The 18,278-nt window shown below is 39.8% G+C and overlaps 1 protein-coding gene across 3 annotated transcripts in view; it reads right to left on the reverse strand.

The window, feature by feature from the left end:
• Positions 1-18,278, reverse strand: part of cfap20dc (CFAP20 domain containing) — a 487,560-nt gene that overhangs the window by 183,757 nt on the left and 285,525 nt on the right. For 2 of the 3 annotated variants that reach the window (XM_059944236.1, XM_059944235.1), the window contains 2 exons: positions 9,136-9,282; positions 6,101-6,465 (listed from right to left, as the gene is read on the reverse strand). In XM_059944236.1, coding sequence (XP_059800219.1) covers positions 6,101-6,465; positions 9,136-9,282 — 512 coding nt within the window. Of the gene's footprint in view, positions 1-6,100; positions 6,466-9,135; positions 9,283-18,278 lie in introns of those variants that run through there. The other variant, XM_059944237.1, reaches the window with a different exon arrangement.

The following is an 18,278-nucleotide window of genomic DNA, read 5'->3' on the forward strand; positions in this document are numbered from 1 at the left end:
CTGTAATCAATTTTGAGACACTGAGGATCAAATGCTTATAATAAGTAATTCATTCTTTATTAAGCCTATAATCCCACAGCTGCCCCCTTTCTACCAAACTCGTCCCCCATGCCCCCTTTATCTTTATCACCTCTTTAGAAACTCCCTCAATGGTTATGGAATGTTATGTCATGCTTAAATTTAGAAAAGATCTGATGTTCAGTTATTGAATCTAGCCAAGACTGTGTGGACCATTTTTGAGTTGCTTTCAAAACCTTTGATTTGTTGTAAAAGTACAGATGGTGGCTAATAATATATTTTATTATATGATAAGGGTTTTCTTCCCTTTTTCTTGCTTTTCCAAACAGCTCTGACTTTGGTAGTGGGTTTAGATTTTTTTCTGTATAACAAAATTATTTTATTTCAATATTACAGTTTAATTTTTTATGAATACAGGGTTTTGTGATTGTAACTGTATTTTTAATATGATATATTTGGTACTATTTTATTTTTTTTCTTTTGACATATATATCTTCTTGTACTCTGTATTCCTTTATGCAGAAACTAATAAAAATATTGAAAGAGAAACTCCCACACTTTGGAAACTTCTGCCTCAAATTCACCATCAACTTTTTCAAAGTTTTGCTTATCATGAAGAGTTTGGATCACGTTTTTTGGGCGCAACCATGTTCTTTTTGAGGCTGCTTGAGTTAGCATCTCCTTTCAAATATTTTTCTCACTGATCACAATCTATTATGGTAATATCAATTATGATTAAAAAGGAGCCTCTTTGTGTTTGAATTTTTCCAGATGATTCTGACTAAATGAATTGACCTTCAATGGCAGCTTTCCTGCAGGAGAGTCTGAGTGCACAGAACAGTTAAGGCGAATATTGAGTCCAATAATTTTGTGAATTTGAGTTATCTTAATGCAGATTACAGAAGTGAACCCAAAGGATCCACTTTCAAAAGCAATGGGGCAAAATTTTAATTAAAATGATGTGAAAAGAAAATGATGGATTCTGTAGAGAAAATGTGAAAGAGCTATCTCTGGCATCTCTCAAGTGACTCCTTACATTCCAAAGGGGAATCAATAAGCCTTAAAGAGGAGGATAAAACCACCTTGTGTTTGACAAGACTTTGCTAATGGCTGATTGAGGTAAACTCATGTGGAATTCTGAACAATTAGAAGCTCTCTAAAAAGTGATGTTATTATTAGCAGCTTAATAAATGGAAACAAAGTGAACTATTAGCATAGCCGTCAATCAATATATAATATTATGGAACAATGTACCTTACAGCTAGTTTCTCTCCGAAGAGGAGGACATGGCAGAGCCTTACAGTTCTTTGAAAAGGTGATAATGTTAAAAGTATTGACTTCTCTCTCAAACCTCCTGAAGGGAAAGCTGACAATCTTGCTACCAGAAAAGCTAATAAGTTAACCTGATGTCAATTCCAGGCAATAAAGAGGATGAACCACAGCTGTAACAGTTCATTTATTGTCCATGAATAATGCTGATGTCAGTGAACGAGAGTTCAACTGAGTCTTCTTTTCTCAGCTGTGTTTGTAATGGGAAAAATATGGAAATTTAGAGGTGTGGACTCATCATTGCTGAGTAATTCCAGACCCATGAGAAACATTTTTTTCCCAGGTATATCAATGCCCGACAGAAATAGGTAAAGTAATTGAGTATTCGAATGAACAATGTCACAATTGATTTTGCCTCAGATTTGATATAAAATAAACCAAATACCATGCTATATAACATCTAATCAAAGAACAAGATCATTTATTCCAATAGAATAATGCTAATTCTTTAAAAGTTCATATGGATGCCCTTATCAAGACCCTGAATCCTTCAAATCACTTATCCTTAAGATATGTTTTAATTTTCCTTCTCAAAGGCATAGTTCTATTCTCTTCAAACATTCCTTTTGATAGTAGATTTGACATCAGTACCATCCTATGTGTTAACAAGTTCCTCCTAAACAATTTCTACTTCTCAGATTGGCCCTCGGGATTGAGAAAGAATTGCTTGCACTCTGATTTTGTGGGTTGTAAGGTGAATGAAGAGGAAAATGTGGCAATGGAAAAAGTCTCACATTGGTGCTTGGCTGTGGAGGTGTGTAGATAGCCTGAGATATCATCCATCTCTTCTGCTACTATTTCAGCATTTCTGAGTGCTTCTAATGCATCCGTTCAATGTCTTCAATGCCATCTGGAATGTTACTTCTCTGCTTTGAATTTTAAATTCCTGGGCATCAACATTTGAGCATCTATCCTGAACTTAACACATTGACACAATCATGAAGAAGGCATGAAAGCAGCTGTATTTTATTAGGAAGTTGAGAAGATTTGGTATGTCACCAAAGACTTGCAGATCTCTATAGATGTACAGTGGAGAGCATCCTGAATGCTTGCATCACTATCTAGTATGAAGGCGCCAATGTGCAGGATCGAAAGAGGCTGCAGAGGGTTGCAGATTTAACTAGCTCCAAATGAACACAACCCTCCTCATCATCGAGAACACCTTCAAAAGGTGGGACCACAAGAAGGAAGCTCACCATCCCGACATGCCCTGTTCTCAATACTATTATTGGGGAAGAGGTACAGGAGTCTGAAGACTTCTGGAAGAAAATGGCACCAGCTAACAACGTGACTAAGGGTGACATTCTCCAGATGTTCACGAAACTACTTCTTTCACATCGTCTTTTTCTGTCAAATTTGGTTCTACTACTGTTGGAGCCTATGGTCTACATTTTGGTGGTGTGTCTTCAGGCTGATTGAGAGATCTGGCACTTCGCTGTCTCCAAGTGTGTTCTGTAAGGCATTTGGCCTCGAGGTCAAGAAGTCTGGAGGTGAGGTGTGAGCCCATGATCAGTAATGTTTCTTAGCAATCTCGCTGATTAGTGCATCGAGGAAGGTTGAAATCATCATGGCTACAGGTGTGCGGTGCCATCTACAATCCTCTCCCTTGCAGCGAGAGGCTGGTAGATGGAGGAAGGTGTCTATGTGACTGTCTCGCTCTCTCCCTCTAGCTCAATGCTCCCAGGGGAAGGTCCCTGCATTTGAATGGTCTCTCTCTCTCCCTCGATACTGTCAGAGAATGGTGCTGGAGCCCTGGGTCTGCAGATATTGAATGACACAGCACTACATGGAACGAAAACTAAGGTGAACTGAGTATGCAAGGACTCTTTCAATTTTGTGTTTTATAACCTGTGTTTCTCACTCTTTTTTCCATTTGCATGGTGGGCGGGGGGGGGGTTGGGGATTGATTTTTTTCTTTCAATGGATTCCATGGTTTTCTTTGTTTTGTGACTATTATTGGGAAGTCAAATCTCAGGGTTGTATACTGCGCACATACTTTGATAATGAATGTACTATGATTCTTTGAAGACTGAAATTCAACATTTTAGGAACACCTTCTTTCCACCTACCATCAGATTTCTGAAAGGCTTAGGAACTCATAAAATCTACCTTGCTATTTTTTCTTGCATTATTTATTTATTTATTGATAGTAACATATAATAATTTTATGTATTTGTACTGCCGCCACAAAACAGAGAAATTTCACAACTTATATCAATGATAGTAAACTAGATTGATAGACCAAAGATCCCAATAAGCCAATTGGGCACATGCATTGAAGACAATTTTTGTCATCTTGCACTTTGGTTTCTACATTATTAACCATGTCCTTAGATTAGTATCATTGGCAATTTATGACTCTATACTTCCAACTATATCTAGGATGTGACAATAACCAAATAGATAGGGAGAATAGATAAGTCTACCTAGCAGTTTTATCTGTCCAGAATTATGCTGGAAGCAAAAACTACTAAAGCAATTGGCTTGGAATTGTCTTATATATAAAAAAAAACACAAGAAGGTTTGTAGAAAGCAAGGAAACAAAAATACACTTGGAAAAAGTGATGGCTCCTTTTAGAAAGTCTTTAAAATCAACCACAATCAATTTTAAGGTGTATTTTGTTTCCTCTTGTGTTTTTTTCATTGTATCTTTGTAGGGTTCAAATGGAAGTCCCATTGCTTAGGTCTGAATCAACGAGTCAGGCCTAGAGAATTATACATTGAGTATAAAATTAATAATTATTTATAATTTTAATTTTAACACAATTTCTCATTAAACTGAACATTAAATCTGATGTTACGAGGTTTATTGTTGTTTCTGGTGTTCAGTCACTGAAAACGACATACTTTCTCACATGTTTTTGACAATTATCTTTTTTAATAAACAGTGGGAAGTCTTCCACCATTTTCCAGATTACGTATTTCTACCTCTTTAAAATTCTTTCTTGGTCATTAAATCATCTTTACATCTAGGAAACCTTAAAAACACTATTTCAGAATGTACAGCTGACAGTTTTTGAAAGAACATCTAAAGATCCTGTCACACGAGGAAATAGTCCTAATTACTTTCTCTGTTGAATACTTTAAAGAGGGCCAAATTAATGACAAAAAGAACTTTGATACTTCAGACCATTTTCCTTTAATCTTCCCGGCAGCTTGCTTGACTGGGAAATGACACACATAACATACTTACCTTTGAATTAAATGACAGCTTTATTCTGAAAGGTGAATAGAATTGCACTCTGTGCAATTTTAGTACTGAACTAAAAAGCATTCATATTAATCACCGTTAAAATATTGGAAAAAATTATGCAGGGGAGAAAGTGAATATAAAGTTGTAATATTGTCCATATTCAAAAAATATTCATAACTATTCAAGCCTCTTTCATAACTTAAAATATCATCAAAAATTGTTGGCTTAATTTAATCTAACATAATATTATAACTTATGTGTACAAAATTATAAAAGAAGCATTACTATAGGTTCCTGTGAATCACATGACAACATTATTTGAAAGTAATGTCGATACTGCCCCACATTCTCTTCAATCATTGGCATTTCTGCATTACTTCTAACCCTCATTAATACAATTTCCACTCCATTGAGAGCTCTGGACACATTACAAAAATAGTAGATGATAAATTCTGAATAAAATGCTGCAATTTAATTTCAAGACTCAGTCGACATTCATAAAATATGAGAAGGAATATGAACTCAAGATTAAATTACAGCCTCATTATTTGGACAACCATCCATAAATTCACTGGCTTCTTATTTGCACTGTTCTTTATGTTGCTATTTTGTTTTGGTCTCTCATTAATTTACTGTATTTTTTATCTTTTCACTTTTCATTACTAGTTTTATTTATGTCTACCTTGAGCTTAATTTTCTTGTCTTTGGGTAATTCATCTCTATATTTTCTATCTGTTGCACTGTTATATTGGGTATTTTCTTGCTGTGTATGATTATCTTCATTATCTTCTGATATATGTTATTTGTTTTCATACATGCTTCACACTTTCCAATACATCCTAATGCTATTGCACCAAACCAGAATGCTGAAAGCAAGGAGTGAATCAAGGGATATGTTGCCCAAGAGCCAAAATGTTTTAATGGTATCTGAATTAAGGAGAATGGCAGCACATTCAGTTGGGTTTTTTTTACAAGCTTACAAAAACCAAATACACTAAAAAACTGTAACTTCTTGAAGTAGTTACTGTTTGTTTGAGAACTGAAATTATCCTCACAATCAGACCTTCTTTGAAACTATGGCATTAGATATTCACTGTTTCCCACTGAATGCAACTAATCTTTGGAAGTAAAAATAATTCTTGTGTAAAATGCATGCCTGTAATAATACTAGTTTTTCCACACAACTGAGAGTAATTTGGTCCACAATTATCATTATAGCATGCTACAGCCTTATTAAACATTACCTAGGAAGTTATTCACCAATGTAATTATTTTCAAAATTTAAGGATTAAGTAGATTCTTTCAATCTAGGCTCAATGGCTCTTGGTGTATATAAATTATAATATACAGATGAACTCAGCTGGTTTGAACTGCCTTTGCTCTTTACAATCATTATTATCGCTAAGAAACTGAGAATATCTTCAGGATTACATTTGAAGATTCCATATTGTTCAGATGACATGGAAATGACATTTGAGATTTGCCAACATAAATCACTGCACATTTTGATATCTATCAGAAATCCTTTAGCTAGGGCTTACTAGTTCAAATAGAGCTTACCTCCTCACTGCTACAATCTCTATGGAAATCATACTCCAGTTCAGCTTCGCTCTCATCTGCAATTTCCTGTTCTCCATCACCCTTCATATTCACTGTCCACATAATGCCTTGTGATGAGATATTCTGTAACTTTCCACGAGGAGCTGACCTTGGCTGTGATGAATATGTAAATATGTCCTTCAATTTCAATTCATCCTCTTTTTCATCATCTTCACTTAAAGATGCCAAATTATCTTCATTTCTCGTCTCGCTGAATTTTGGCTCTGAATGTGAATTGTCTCTGGAATGGTCTGGTTTGGGTGTGGAATGATGAGAGAAATTGAAATGGAAACTGTCTTCTGAATGGTCAGTAAGATGCCATTTGTCTGAAAAATTTAATCAAGCTGTTTTAGAACTTCTACTATGATATCTACTGTAGCAATGTTCTAAACTACTGATGAAAACTACATAAATTGTTAGTAATATTTCATATTTTACAATATTACAATAAATGCACTAAATTCAGACCAATGTTAGACTGGAGATGCTCTTTAAAGTCTAATCCCATCATCCATAATGATTTACTTCACAGATGTCAAAATTACATAATTAGCATTAATGCAGCTGATGGATTTCAATCAATGAAAGCCAACCACAGAGACAAAGCTATGTACTTCATGTTAAAGAGTACACCGGATGTCTAATGCTGCACTGCAGGAAAAAAATGTATTGATTAGTAATGGGAAAAGTGTTATTCTAAGTGTTATGGACAAGATAAAATTAAAACCAATTTTAGTTATTAATTGAACATAAAACATCTCTCAAGACTAAAATTTAAGACAGGCTTAAAATTTAATGCATATCAAGAGTATTATCATGGCCTTCTTTACTTAAGTTAAACCTTATACTATTTAGTAAAAATGAGCAATGGTCTAAAAATCACAATGTCCTATCCAAACGGACTGTATAACTGTCGCCACTTTGTCTGGATCTTGTTCACGAGCAATTGATTATGAATGCCAAATCTACTAGTTACTTGAAAATGACTCATTTGGCATTAATGGAATGAATACTGATTCAGGAAAGTAAAGGACTAACTTTGTCAAAGGATAGTCTAAATTGGAATTGGCAGTTGAGGGGACCATTTAATTAGGTGGTCACCTGTCCAGATGCAAGTGTCTGGCTATAGATACCACTGTGAAAACATTAGTCTCATGTTACATTGATCGATGGAGATCTGGAAATAAGATTATGGTTCCATAAACTTTCCTTGTGATGTTCAAGGAACATTTTCCTCTGTCCCCAGGATTCCCATGCATTTTTGACCTGCTTCCGATACCTATTCTACAGCTTTAGTACAACACAGGCAGAGCATCACAATAGACACATCCATTGCAAAGAGGTGATAAAGGAAAAATGGCAGTGTACCTCACCCAAAAGCACTGTGATTAACAGCAACACATTTTTATGTTAGTAGGATCCTTGGGGTGCAGAAGTGAAGGTTAAGTATTACTTTGACCCTTAAAATTCACTGCTTTATTTAATAGACTGCCATAAAAATATGAAAAAAAACTGACAAAGACTTCTGAATAAAAAATACAAAGATAAATTTAAAGAATATTATATTGGAAATGTCACCATTTCATGTGAATTTTGTGCATCAAATACCTCACATGTGCTTGAGCAGATTATATAAGAAAAATTTACAAATTGTGGAAATATAGGAATGCCAGAGCTTTTCTCTGAATTAGTCTCCAAAAATATTGATTTCCAAGAACGAGCACTGAGAAATTATTTTCAATTCAATTCAACATACAGATATGTACCACCGGCTGGAGCTTTTTCAATCTGAATATCTTGAAGAGATGGATGCCTGAGAAATTTATTGCCAGTTGTTAGCATCAGTGCAATATGGTGGTAGAACACTATTTACACTGCTGCCAAACTTTAAACTATGCAGCGTGTTCAGCTGCATATGACATTGTTTCTTTTACACTAGAGATCCCCTATAGAATGTGCTTCACTTAATTGGACAGTGAGTTGTACATGTCTACATTTAGAAGACTATGCTTGAGAGACTGCCTAATCACTGTCAGTAACTGCCAGCATAGCATTGCTTCACAGTTAACATCAAAGTCCAAGCCAACATTTTAATTCAAACTGTTTTGGGAATTAATGCTAGCATAAGTGAGAAAACTGTGTTTAAACCTTTAACAATTCTATATTTCTTAACATTTTTTTATTTACAATGTTGAATGAGGCATTCAGTCCATTGATCCACACTGGTTCATACTTCATTTTATTATTCATTCACTTACTTCCTATAATCTATTGTTTGTCACTTGCTCATTGACTTCCTACCACCTATCTACACTGGGTATAATGGTGGGCAGTTAATCTACAACCACCATTTTTTTTGCTGTGTGGGAGGAAATCTGAGTATCAGTGAAAATCTGCAATATCTCAAGGAGAATATGCAAGCTTTAACCAGATCAAAATCTGGTCACTGGATATGTGAGGCAAAAGCATTAAGTGCTTCTGTGTCACCCACAGGATAATATTCTGGGGAAAAAATGGGATATAACACATATCACAAGATACTCAAAGACATCTGATGTAACTTTTTTTTTGTATATGAGTAAATTTGCATTAGGCCATGTGGATCAGGAAGGCTCAGGAACATTAAATTAACTCATTATAGCAGGAAGATTTCTGTAACAGGTTTTGAATCAGGTGTGGGCCAGAATCACACAGGTTGCTTAATCCTGGATGCACACCTTCATACTACTGTACACAGTATTGAATGTAAAGATGAGGTTTCAGGTGTTGCCTTCCTACTGGAAAGGATGGTTAGTTAAGCAAAATACTAAACAGTTATGAAATATATGTAAATATGATAGAAAAGAATAGCAACAGATTTTTTAGTTGGATTCCACTTAAATTTAAATCTATGTAAGTTCACTGAAATATATTTTAATATCAGGAAAAAGAAGTCACTTTTTAGTATTCTAATTTAAAATTACTTAAGTGTTGTGTAGGATAAATCTTAATCAAACCTTTAACCTCATCCTCCGGTTTGCTCCTACTCTGATGAAATTTGGAACTGTTGTTTATTTCACATGTTGTCTTCATCTGATCAGATGAAATATCAGGCATTTCACTGGCTCTTGTCTCACTGCCTACATGATGTGGTGAGAAGGTACCTGGATTCAAAGAGAAGATACAAACATCAACAGAAGAGTACTTTCATCAACAGGATTATTACCATTTAACTCAATGAATATATTACAAGAGAACACAAGAGCAAAGTATATGAGACACTGGAATGGGTTGTCTAAGCAATGTCTTTGGGCATTAAAGCAAAATGTAATATAGATTCCATAATAATAACCTACAAATTTGGAAAAAAAAATCTGCCTGAATTGATAACCTCTGATTCAAAGTTACTGAGAATTAGTAATGTAAGTTACCGAGAATTAGTTAGTAGTAATTAGTAATATGATGCTGCACCATAAAGTATGATTTCATGAATATACTGTCTACCAGTGTTTCCCAACCTTTTTTAGCCCATCACTCCCCCGAAGCACCTTCATACTTGCCAACACCCCTCTTGGGAACAATATTCTTTCCAGTACCCCCATAGTGTAAAAACATGTCTACCACATGCTCTCATGTGAAAAATTATTCTGTTTTAAATTTGTATTTGTCTTCAAACCTAGCCGTATCTGTGCACTGTACAGCAGCTTTGATATCAATGTGATCCTTGAGCTTGATGGGTTTTTAGCAAGAGTTGAAATATCTGGTTCAAGTTACAACAGCAAAAACCTTAAGACCCATGCGTAACAATGCCCAAGCAGTTTCTGTTTTTTGTGAGTGTGCGGTTCACTGTACTGAAGCCCCTTTCAACAATGTAGGAGGATGGAAATACAACTAAGAGCAGTATGGCTCTTCTCCAAACACCAGGAAAACTCGGAAACAGTGTAGCTACATATTACAAAAGCTACATATTGAAAAGCATTTTTGCATCTTCATCAATCTGAGTTTCAATTATTTCTTAGAAACATACAAAACCTACAGCACAATACAGGCCCTTCAGCCCACAAAGCTGTGCCGAACATGTCCTTACATTAGAAATTACCTAGGGTTACCCATAGCCTTCCATTTTTTTGAGCTCCATGTATCTGTCCAGGAGTCTCTAAAAAGACCCTATTGTATCTGCCTCTACCACCATTGCCGGCAGCCCATTCCACGCACTCACTACTCTCTGAGTAAAAAACCTACTCCTGACATCTCCTCTGTACCTACTTCTAAGCACCTTAAAATTGTCCCCTCTTGTGATAGCCATTTCAGCCCTGGAAAAAGCCTCTGACTATCCACATGATCAATGCCTCTCATCATCTTATACACTTCTATCAGGTCAACTCTCATCCTCCAAGATCCAAGGAAAAAAGGGTGAGTTCACTCAACCTATTCTCATAAGGCATGCTCTCCAATCCAGGCAACATCCTTGTAAATTTCCTCTACACCCTTTCTATGGTTTCCACATCCTTCCTATAATGAGGCAACCAGAACTGAGCACAGTACTCCAAGTGGGGTCAGACCAGGGTCCTATATAGCTGCAACACTACATCTCAGCTCCTAAATTCAATCTCACGATTAATGAAGGCCAATCTAACATTTGCTTTTTTAAGCATAGAGTCAACCTGCGCAGCAGCTTTGAGTCTCATAGAAACACAGAAACATAGAAAACCTACAGCACAATACAGGTCTTCAGCCCACAAAGTTGTGCTGAACATGTCCCTACCTTAGAAATTACTAGGCTTACCCACAGCCCTCTATCTTACTAAGCTCCATATATCTTTCTAAAAGCCTCTTAAAAGACCCTATCGTATCTGCCTCCACCTTCATTGCTGGCAGCCCATTCCACGCACTCACCACTCTCTGAGTAAAAAACTTACCCCTGACATCTCCTCTGTACCTACTCCCCAGCACCTTAAACCTATGACCTCTTGTAGCAACCATTTCAGCCCTGGGAAAAGGCCTCTGACTATCCACACAATCAATGCTCTCATCATCCTAAACACCTCTATCAGGTTACCTCTCATCCTCCGTCACTCCCAGGAGGAAAGGCCGAGCTCACTCAACCTATTCTCATAAGACATGCTCCCCAATCCAGGCAACATCATTGTAAATCTCCTCTGCACCCTTTCTATGGTTTCCACATCCTTCCTGTAGTGAGGCAACCAGAACTGAGCACAGTACTCCGAGTGGGGTCTGACCAGGGTCCTATATAGTTGCAACATTACCTCTCAGCTCCTAAATTCAATTCCACAGTTGAAGGCCAATACACAGTACACCTTCTTAACCACAGAGTCAACATGCGCAGCTGCTTTGAGTGACTGCCAAGAGACTTACCATTAGTACTATATTCTGCCCTCATATTTGACCTACCAAAATGAATCACTTCACACTTATCTGGGTTGTCCTCCATCTGTCACTTCTCAGCCCAGTTTTGCATCCTATCAATGTCCCGCTGTAACCTCTGAAAGACTTCCACACTATCCACAACACCTCCAACCTTTGTGTCATCAGAAAATAGACAATAGACAATAGGTGCAGAAGTAGACCATTTGGCCCCTCGAGTCTGCACCGCCATTCTGAGATCATGGCTGATCATTCACTATCAATACCCAGTCCCTGCCTTGTCCCCATATCCCTTGATTCCACTATCCATCAGATATCTATCTAGCTCCTACTTGAAAGCATCCAGAGAATTGGCCTCCACCATCTTCCAAGGTAGTGCATTCCACACCTGCACAACTCTCTGGGAGAAGAAGCTCTTCCTCAACTCTGTTTTAAATAACTGACCTCTTATTCTCAATCCATGCCCTCTGGTACTGGACTCTCCCAACATCTGGAACATATTTCCTGCCTCAATCCTATCAAATCCTTTAATTATCTTAAACGTTTCAATCAGATCCCCTCTCAATCTCCTCAATTCCAGCGTGTACAAGCCCAATCTCTCCAATCTCTCTGCGTAAGACAGCCCTGCCATCCCAGGAATCAACCTAGTGAATCTACGCTGCACTTCCTCAACTGCCAGAATGTCCTTCCTTAAACCTGGAGACCAGAACTGCACACAATATTCCAGATGTGGTCTCACCAGGGCCCTGTACAAATGCAAAAGGACATCCTTGCTCTTGTATTCAAATCCCCTTGTAACAAAGGCCAACATTCCATTTGCCCTCTTCACTGCCTGTTGCACTTGCTCATTCACCTTCATTGACTGGTGAACTAGGACTCCTAGGTCTCTTTGCATTTCTCCCTTACCTAACTCTACTCCGTTCAGACAATACTCTGCCCTCTTGCTCCTGTTTCCAAAGTGGATAACTTCACATTTATTCACATTGAATGACATCTGCCAAGTATCTGCCCACTCACCCAGCCTATCCAAGTCTCCCTGTATTCTCCTAACGTCCTCTTCACATGTCACACTGCCACCCAGTTTAGTATCGTCAGCAAACTTGCTGATATAGTTTTCAATGCCCTCATCTAAATCATTGACATAAATCGTAAAGAGCTGTGGTCCCAATACAGAGCCCTGTGGTACCCCACTAGTCACCTCCAGCCAGTCCGAGAAACACCCATTCACTGCTACCCTTTGCTTTCTATCTGCCAACCAGTTTTCTATCCATGTTGAAACCCTGCCCCCAATGCCATGAGCTCTGATTTTACTCACCAATCTCCTATGTGGCACCTTATCGAATGCCTTCTGAAAATCTAGGTATACAACATCCACTGGCTTACCCTCGTCTAACATCCTTGTTACACCCTCAAAAAACTCCAACAGATTAGTCAAGCATGATTTGCCCTTGGTAAATCCATGCTGGCTCGGCCTAATCCTATTTCTGCCATTTAGATGTGCCACTATTTCGTCCTTAATAATGGACTCAAGCATCTTCCCCACGACTGACGTTAGGCTAACAGGGCGATAGTTCTCCGTTTTCTCCTTCCCTCCCTTCTTGAAAAGTGGGATAACATTAGCCACTCTCCAACCTTCAGGAACTGATCCTGAATCTAAGGAACATTGGAAAATGATTACCAATGCATCCGCAATTTCCTGATCCACCTCTTTTAGAACTCTCGGATGCAGACCATCTGGACCCGGGGATTTATTAGCCTTCAGTCCTACCAGTCTACTCATCACAGTTTCTTTCCTAATGTCAATCTGTCTCAATTCCTCTGATATCTTATGACCCTGGCCCATCCATACATCTGGGAGATTGCTTGTGTCCTCCCTGGTGAAGACAGATCTAAAGTACGCATTAAATTCTGTTGCCATTTCCCTGCTTCCCATAACAATTTCTCCCAATTCATTCTTCAAGGGACCAACATTGTTCTTAACTATCTTCTTTCTCTTCACATAGCTAAAAAAGCTTTTGCTATCCCCTTTTATATTTCTGGCTAGACTGAGCTCATACCTGATTTTTTCTCTCCGTATTGCTTTTTTAGTTAAGATCTGCTGCTCCTTAAAACTTTCCCAATCATCTGTATTCCCACTCATCTTAGCCCTGTCATACTTCTTTTTCTTTAATGCTATACAATCTCTGACTTCCTTTGTCAACCACTGTGGCCCCTTCCCCCTCTTTGAATCTTTCCTTCTCATTGGAATGAACTGCTTTTGCATCTTTTGTATTATGCCCAAGAATATCTGCCACTGCTGATCCACTGTCTTTCCTGCCAGGGCATCCGCCCATTTAACTTTGGCCAGCTCTTCCCTCATGGCTCCGTAGTCTCCTTTATTTAATTGCAACACTGACACCTCTGATCTGCCCTTATCCCTCTCAAATTGTAGATAAAAACTTATCATGTTATGATCACTACTTCCTAATGGCTCCTTTACTTCAAGATCACTTATCAATTCCTGTTCATTACACATCACCAAGTCCAAAATAGCCTCGTTCCTGGTTGGCTCAAGCACAAGCTGTTCCAAAAATACATCCCTTAGACCAGGGGTCAGCAACCTTTACCACTGAAAGAGCCACTTGGACCCGTTTCCCACAGAAAAGAAAACACTGGGAGCCGCAAAACCCGTTTGACATTTAAAATGAAATAACACTGCATACAACTTTTTGTTTTGCCTTTATGCTATGTATAAACAAACTATAATGTGTTGCATTTATGAAATTGATGAACTCCTGCAGGGAAAACGAAATTACATTTCTGCATGCAACAAAAACATTTTGAACTCCGAAAAAAAGACGTTGGGTTGAAGATTACTTTTAGGTAAAATACTCAACGTCTATTTGAGTCCTTCTTGTATTTATGAAAAACGCCAAACTTAAATTTGCCGCCAGCAGCAAACCAAAAATAACGTCAGCCAGCTGTCAACCTGAAAAATAAAAGGACTATTTCACTGAACAATGAAAACATATGAATATACGTAAAATAATAGGCAATTAAAATATTTATCATACTTGGTCAGGTTGACTCACACCTGACAATGCAGTCGTATTCAGTAGGGATGTATCGATGCTTAGGGGAGTGACCGGGAAGGATGATGTGTTTTTTTCCTCTCTGAACTCACAGAAGCGTTTCCCAAACGATGTTTGCATTGCGATGATTGCAGAATGTAAATACTCCGAATTTATCATGTCGTGACATTGTTTGAACTCTCTCAAATTGGGGAAGTGAGACAATGTGCCTTTCTGTAAATCTCTGGCAAGCAACGTCAACTTGCGCTCGAATGCCAAAACATCCTCCAACATGTGCAGGGCTGTACCCCGTTGAAGAGCTGTGTTCAGCGTGTTCAGGTGCGCTGTCATGTCTACCATGAAGTGTAGCTTTTCCAGCCACTCTGGCTGTTCCAGCTCAGGAAAGTTGAGCCCTTTGCTGCCCAGGAAAGTTTTCACTTCTTCCAGACACGCGACAAAGCGTTTCAGCACCTCCCCTCTGGACAGCCAGCGATAAAAACACGTTGTAGTAGTTGCTACAAGCAGTCAGTAAACTGCAATCAAAGATAGCTTTATTCGAACTAAACAGCCTTTTAAGCCTCCCTCAACCCGCCCCCCATGGGCGCGGATGCTGCAAAAGACACGTACTCACAAACCCCCGTAGGCTATCTCCCTTAGCCTGAACGCTGGCTAATTGTGAGCCGGTTCCAATGTGCCAGGAAATGGGTCGCCACAACGTCTTATTTAGATTGTACAAGATCACCATAATCTTCAAATTTAGATTTACATTTCAAAAACTAACAAACTAACATAAAATACATTTTAATTAAATACTGACCATGTAGCGGTGTGCTACACGCAGCGCTAAAATTACGACACGGAGTCGGTAACTGCAGTCGAAGGAAAAAACTTTATTCGAAATCTTCAGCCTCACTTTTAAGCCTCCCTCAACCTGCCCCCCATGGCGCAGAGGCTCCAAAGCTCTGTGCTCGCAAACCCCCGTAGGCTATCTAATTGTGAATCGGTTCGGATGTGCCAGGAAAAGGGTCGCCACAACCAATTATTTCCCAAAGCAACAGGGAGCCGCAGCACAGACGTAGAAGAGCCACATGTGGCTCCGGAGCCGCGGGTTGCCAACCCCCGCCTTAGACACTCCACAAACTCCCTATCCTGGGGTCCAGCACCTACCTGATTCTCCCAGTTCACCTGCATGTTGAAATCTCCCATAACGACTACATTACCTTTAGCACATGCCAATGTTAACTCCCTAATCAACTTGTACCCAATATCCACGCTACTGTTTGGGGGCCTGTACACAACACCCATTAGGGTCTTTTTACCCTTGCTGTTCCTCAGCTCAATTCACACAGACTACTTCCTCTGTTCCCAAGTCACCTCTTGCTAAGGACTGAATCTCATTCCTTACCAACAGGGCCACCCCACCCCCTCTTCCCATATTTCTGTCTCTACGATAGCACGTATACCCTGATACACTCAATTCCCAGGCCTGATCCCCTTGCAGCCATGTCTCCGTTATCCCAACAATATCGTAGTTCCCCATTTTCATCTGAGCTTCAAGCTCACCTGCCTTATTTCTGACACTACGTGCATTCAAGTATAGAATTCTTAGCCCATTCCTCCTCTCTTTGCTTAAAAGACTGTCTACTGTACCTAACCCAGCTCCTTGAACTTCCATCGGGCTAACTGCACCCTGAATTTTGATGACCTTCTCAAGATTACCCAAACCTTCTACACATTTAATCCCATGCTCCTTCTGACCAACCCTCTGGATCTGGATCCCTGCCCCCTGCACATCTAGTTTAAACCCGAGCAGCACTGGCAAACACTCCTGCAAGAATGCTAGTACCCCTCCGGTTCAGATGTAGACCGTCCCTTCGAAACAGATCCCAATGTCCCTGGAACAAAGACCAATTATCCAAAAACCTGAACCCTTCCTTCCTGCACCATGCTCTCAGCCTCGTATTAATGTGCATAATCATTCTATTCTTCGCCTCACTCGCACGTGGCACAGGTAGCAATCCCGAGATTGTCACCCTGGAGGTCCTGCCTTTCAGCTTCACTCCTAACTCCCTGAACTCTCTAAGCAGGACCCCCTCACTCACCTTACCTACATCGTTGGTCCCTACATGGACCACTACATCTGGGTTCATGCCCTCGTTCTCAAGAATAGCCTGCACCCGATCTGAGATGTCCCGGACCCTGGCACCAGGGAGGCAACATACCATCCGAGACTCCCGATCTGCCCCACAAAATCTCCTATCTGCCCCCCTAACTATAGAATCCCCTAAAACTATCGCTCTCTTCACTTCCCTCCTCCCCTTTCTAGTTGAGGGTTCAACCTCTGTGCCAGAGGCAGGACCACTGCAACTCATTCCTGGTAGGTCATCCCCATCAACAGTATCCAGTACGGTATACTTATTGTTAATGGGAATGGCCGCAGGGGTGCTCTGCTCTCTCTGCCTGCTCCCCCGCCTCTCTGGACCGTCACCCATCTGCCTAAATCTTGGTTCTTTGGTGTGACTACCTCCTGATAACTCCTATCTATCTCTGCCTCTGCCTCCCGAATGATCCGTAGTTCATCCAGCTCCAGCTCCAACTCCCTAACTCGGGCTGATAGGAGCTGCAGCTGGACGCACCTCTTGCAGGTGTGGTCATCAGGGACAACTGTGTTGACCCTGACTTCCCACATACTGCATATGGAGCACACCACTGCTCTGACTGTCTCCCCCATACCTGAACTGAATTAATAGAATGTCTAAAAAGCACCTAGCGACCTTACCTTCTTCCCCTTAGCGAGCAATCACACAGGCTTACCGAAGTTGCCTTACGCCGAAGCCCACTTAGCTAAAGCCCAGGACTCTGCTTCCACGGACTCCGCTGCCCGCTCGACGGCAAAACTTACTAACCCATCCCTCCACTTCCTCATCCATGTCATTTATAAAAATCATGAAGAGTAGGGGTCCCAGAACAGATCTCTGAGGCACTCCACTGGCAACTGACGTCCATGCAGAATATGACCCGTCTACAACCACTCTTTGACTTCTGTGGGCAAACCAGTTCTGGATCCACAAAGCAATGTCCCCTTGGATCCAATGCCTCTTTACTTTCTCAATAAGCCTTGCATGGGTACCTTGTCAAATGCCTTGCTGAAATCCAGATACACTACATCTACTGCTCCACCTTCATCAATGCACTTAGTCACATCCTCAAAAAACTCAATTAGGCTCATAAGGCACGATGTACCTTTGACAAAGTCATGCTGACTATTCATAATCATATTATACCTCTCCAAATGTTCATAAATCCTGCCTCTCAGGATCTTCTCCATCAACTTACCAACCGCTGAGGTAAGACTCTCTGGTCTATAACTTCCCGGGCTATCTCTACACCCTTTCTTGAATAAAGGAACAATATCCGCAACCCTCCAGTCCTCCTGAACCTCTCCTGTTCCCATTGTTGATGCAAAGATCATCGCCAGAGGCTCAGCAATCTCCTCCCTCGCCTCCCATAGTAGCCTGGGGTACATCTCACCCGGTCCCGGCGACTTATCCAACATGTTGCTTTCCAAAAGCTCCAGCACATCTTCTTTCTTAATATCTACATGCTCAAGATTTTCAGTCCGCTGTAGGTCATCCCTACAATTGCCAAGATCCTTTTCCGTAGTGAATACTGAAACAAAGTACACATTAAGTACCTCTGCTATTTCCTCTGGTTCCATATACAAT

The sequence above is a fragment of the Hypanus sabinus genome, chromosome 19 (genome assembly GCF_030144855.1).
Source record: "Hypanus sabinus isolate sHypSab1 chromosome 19, sHypSab1.hap1, whole genome shotgun sequence".
Lineage (NCBI taxonomy): Eukaryota > Metazoa > Chordata > Chondrichthyes > Myliobatiformes > Dasyatidae > Hypanus > Hypanus sabinus.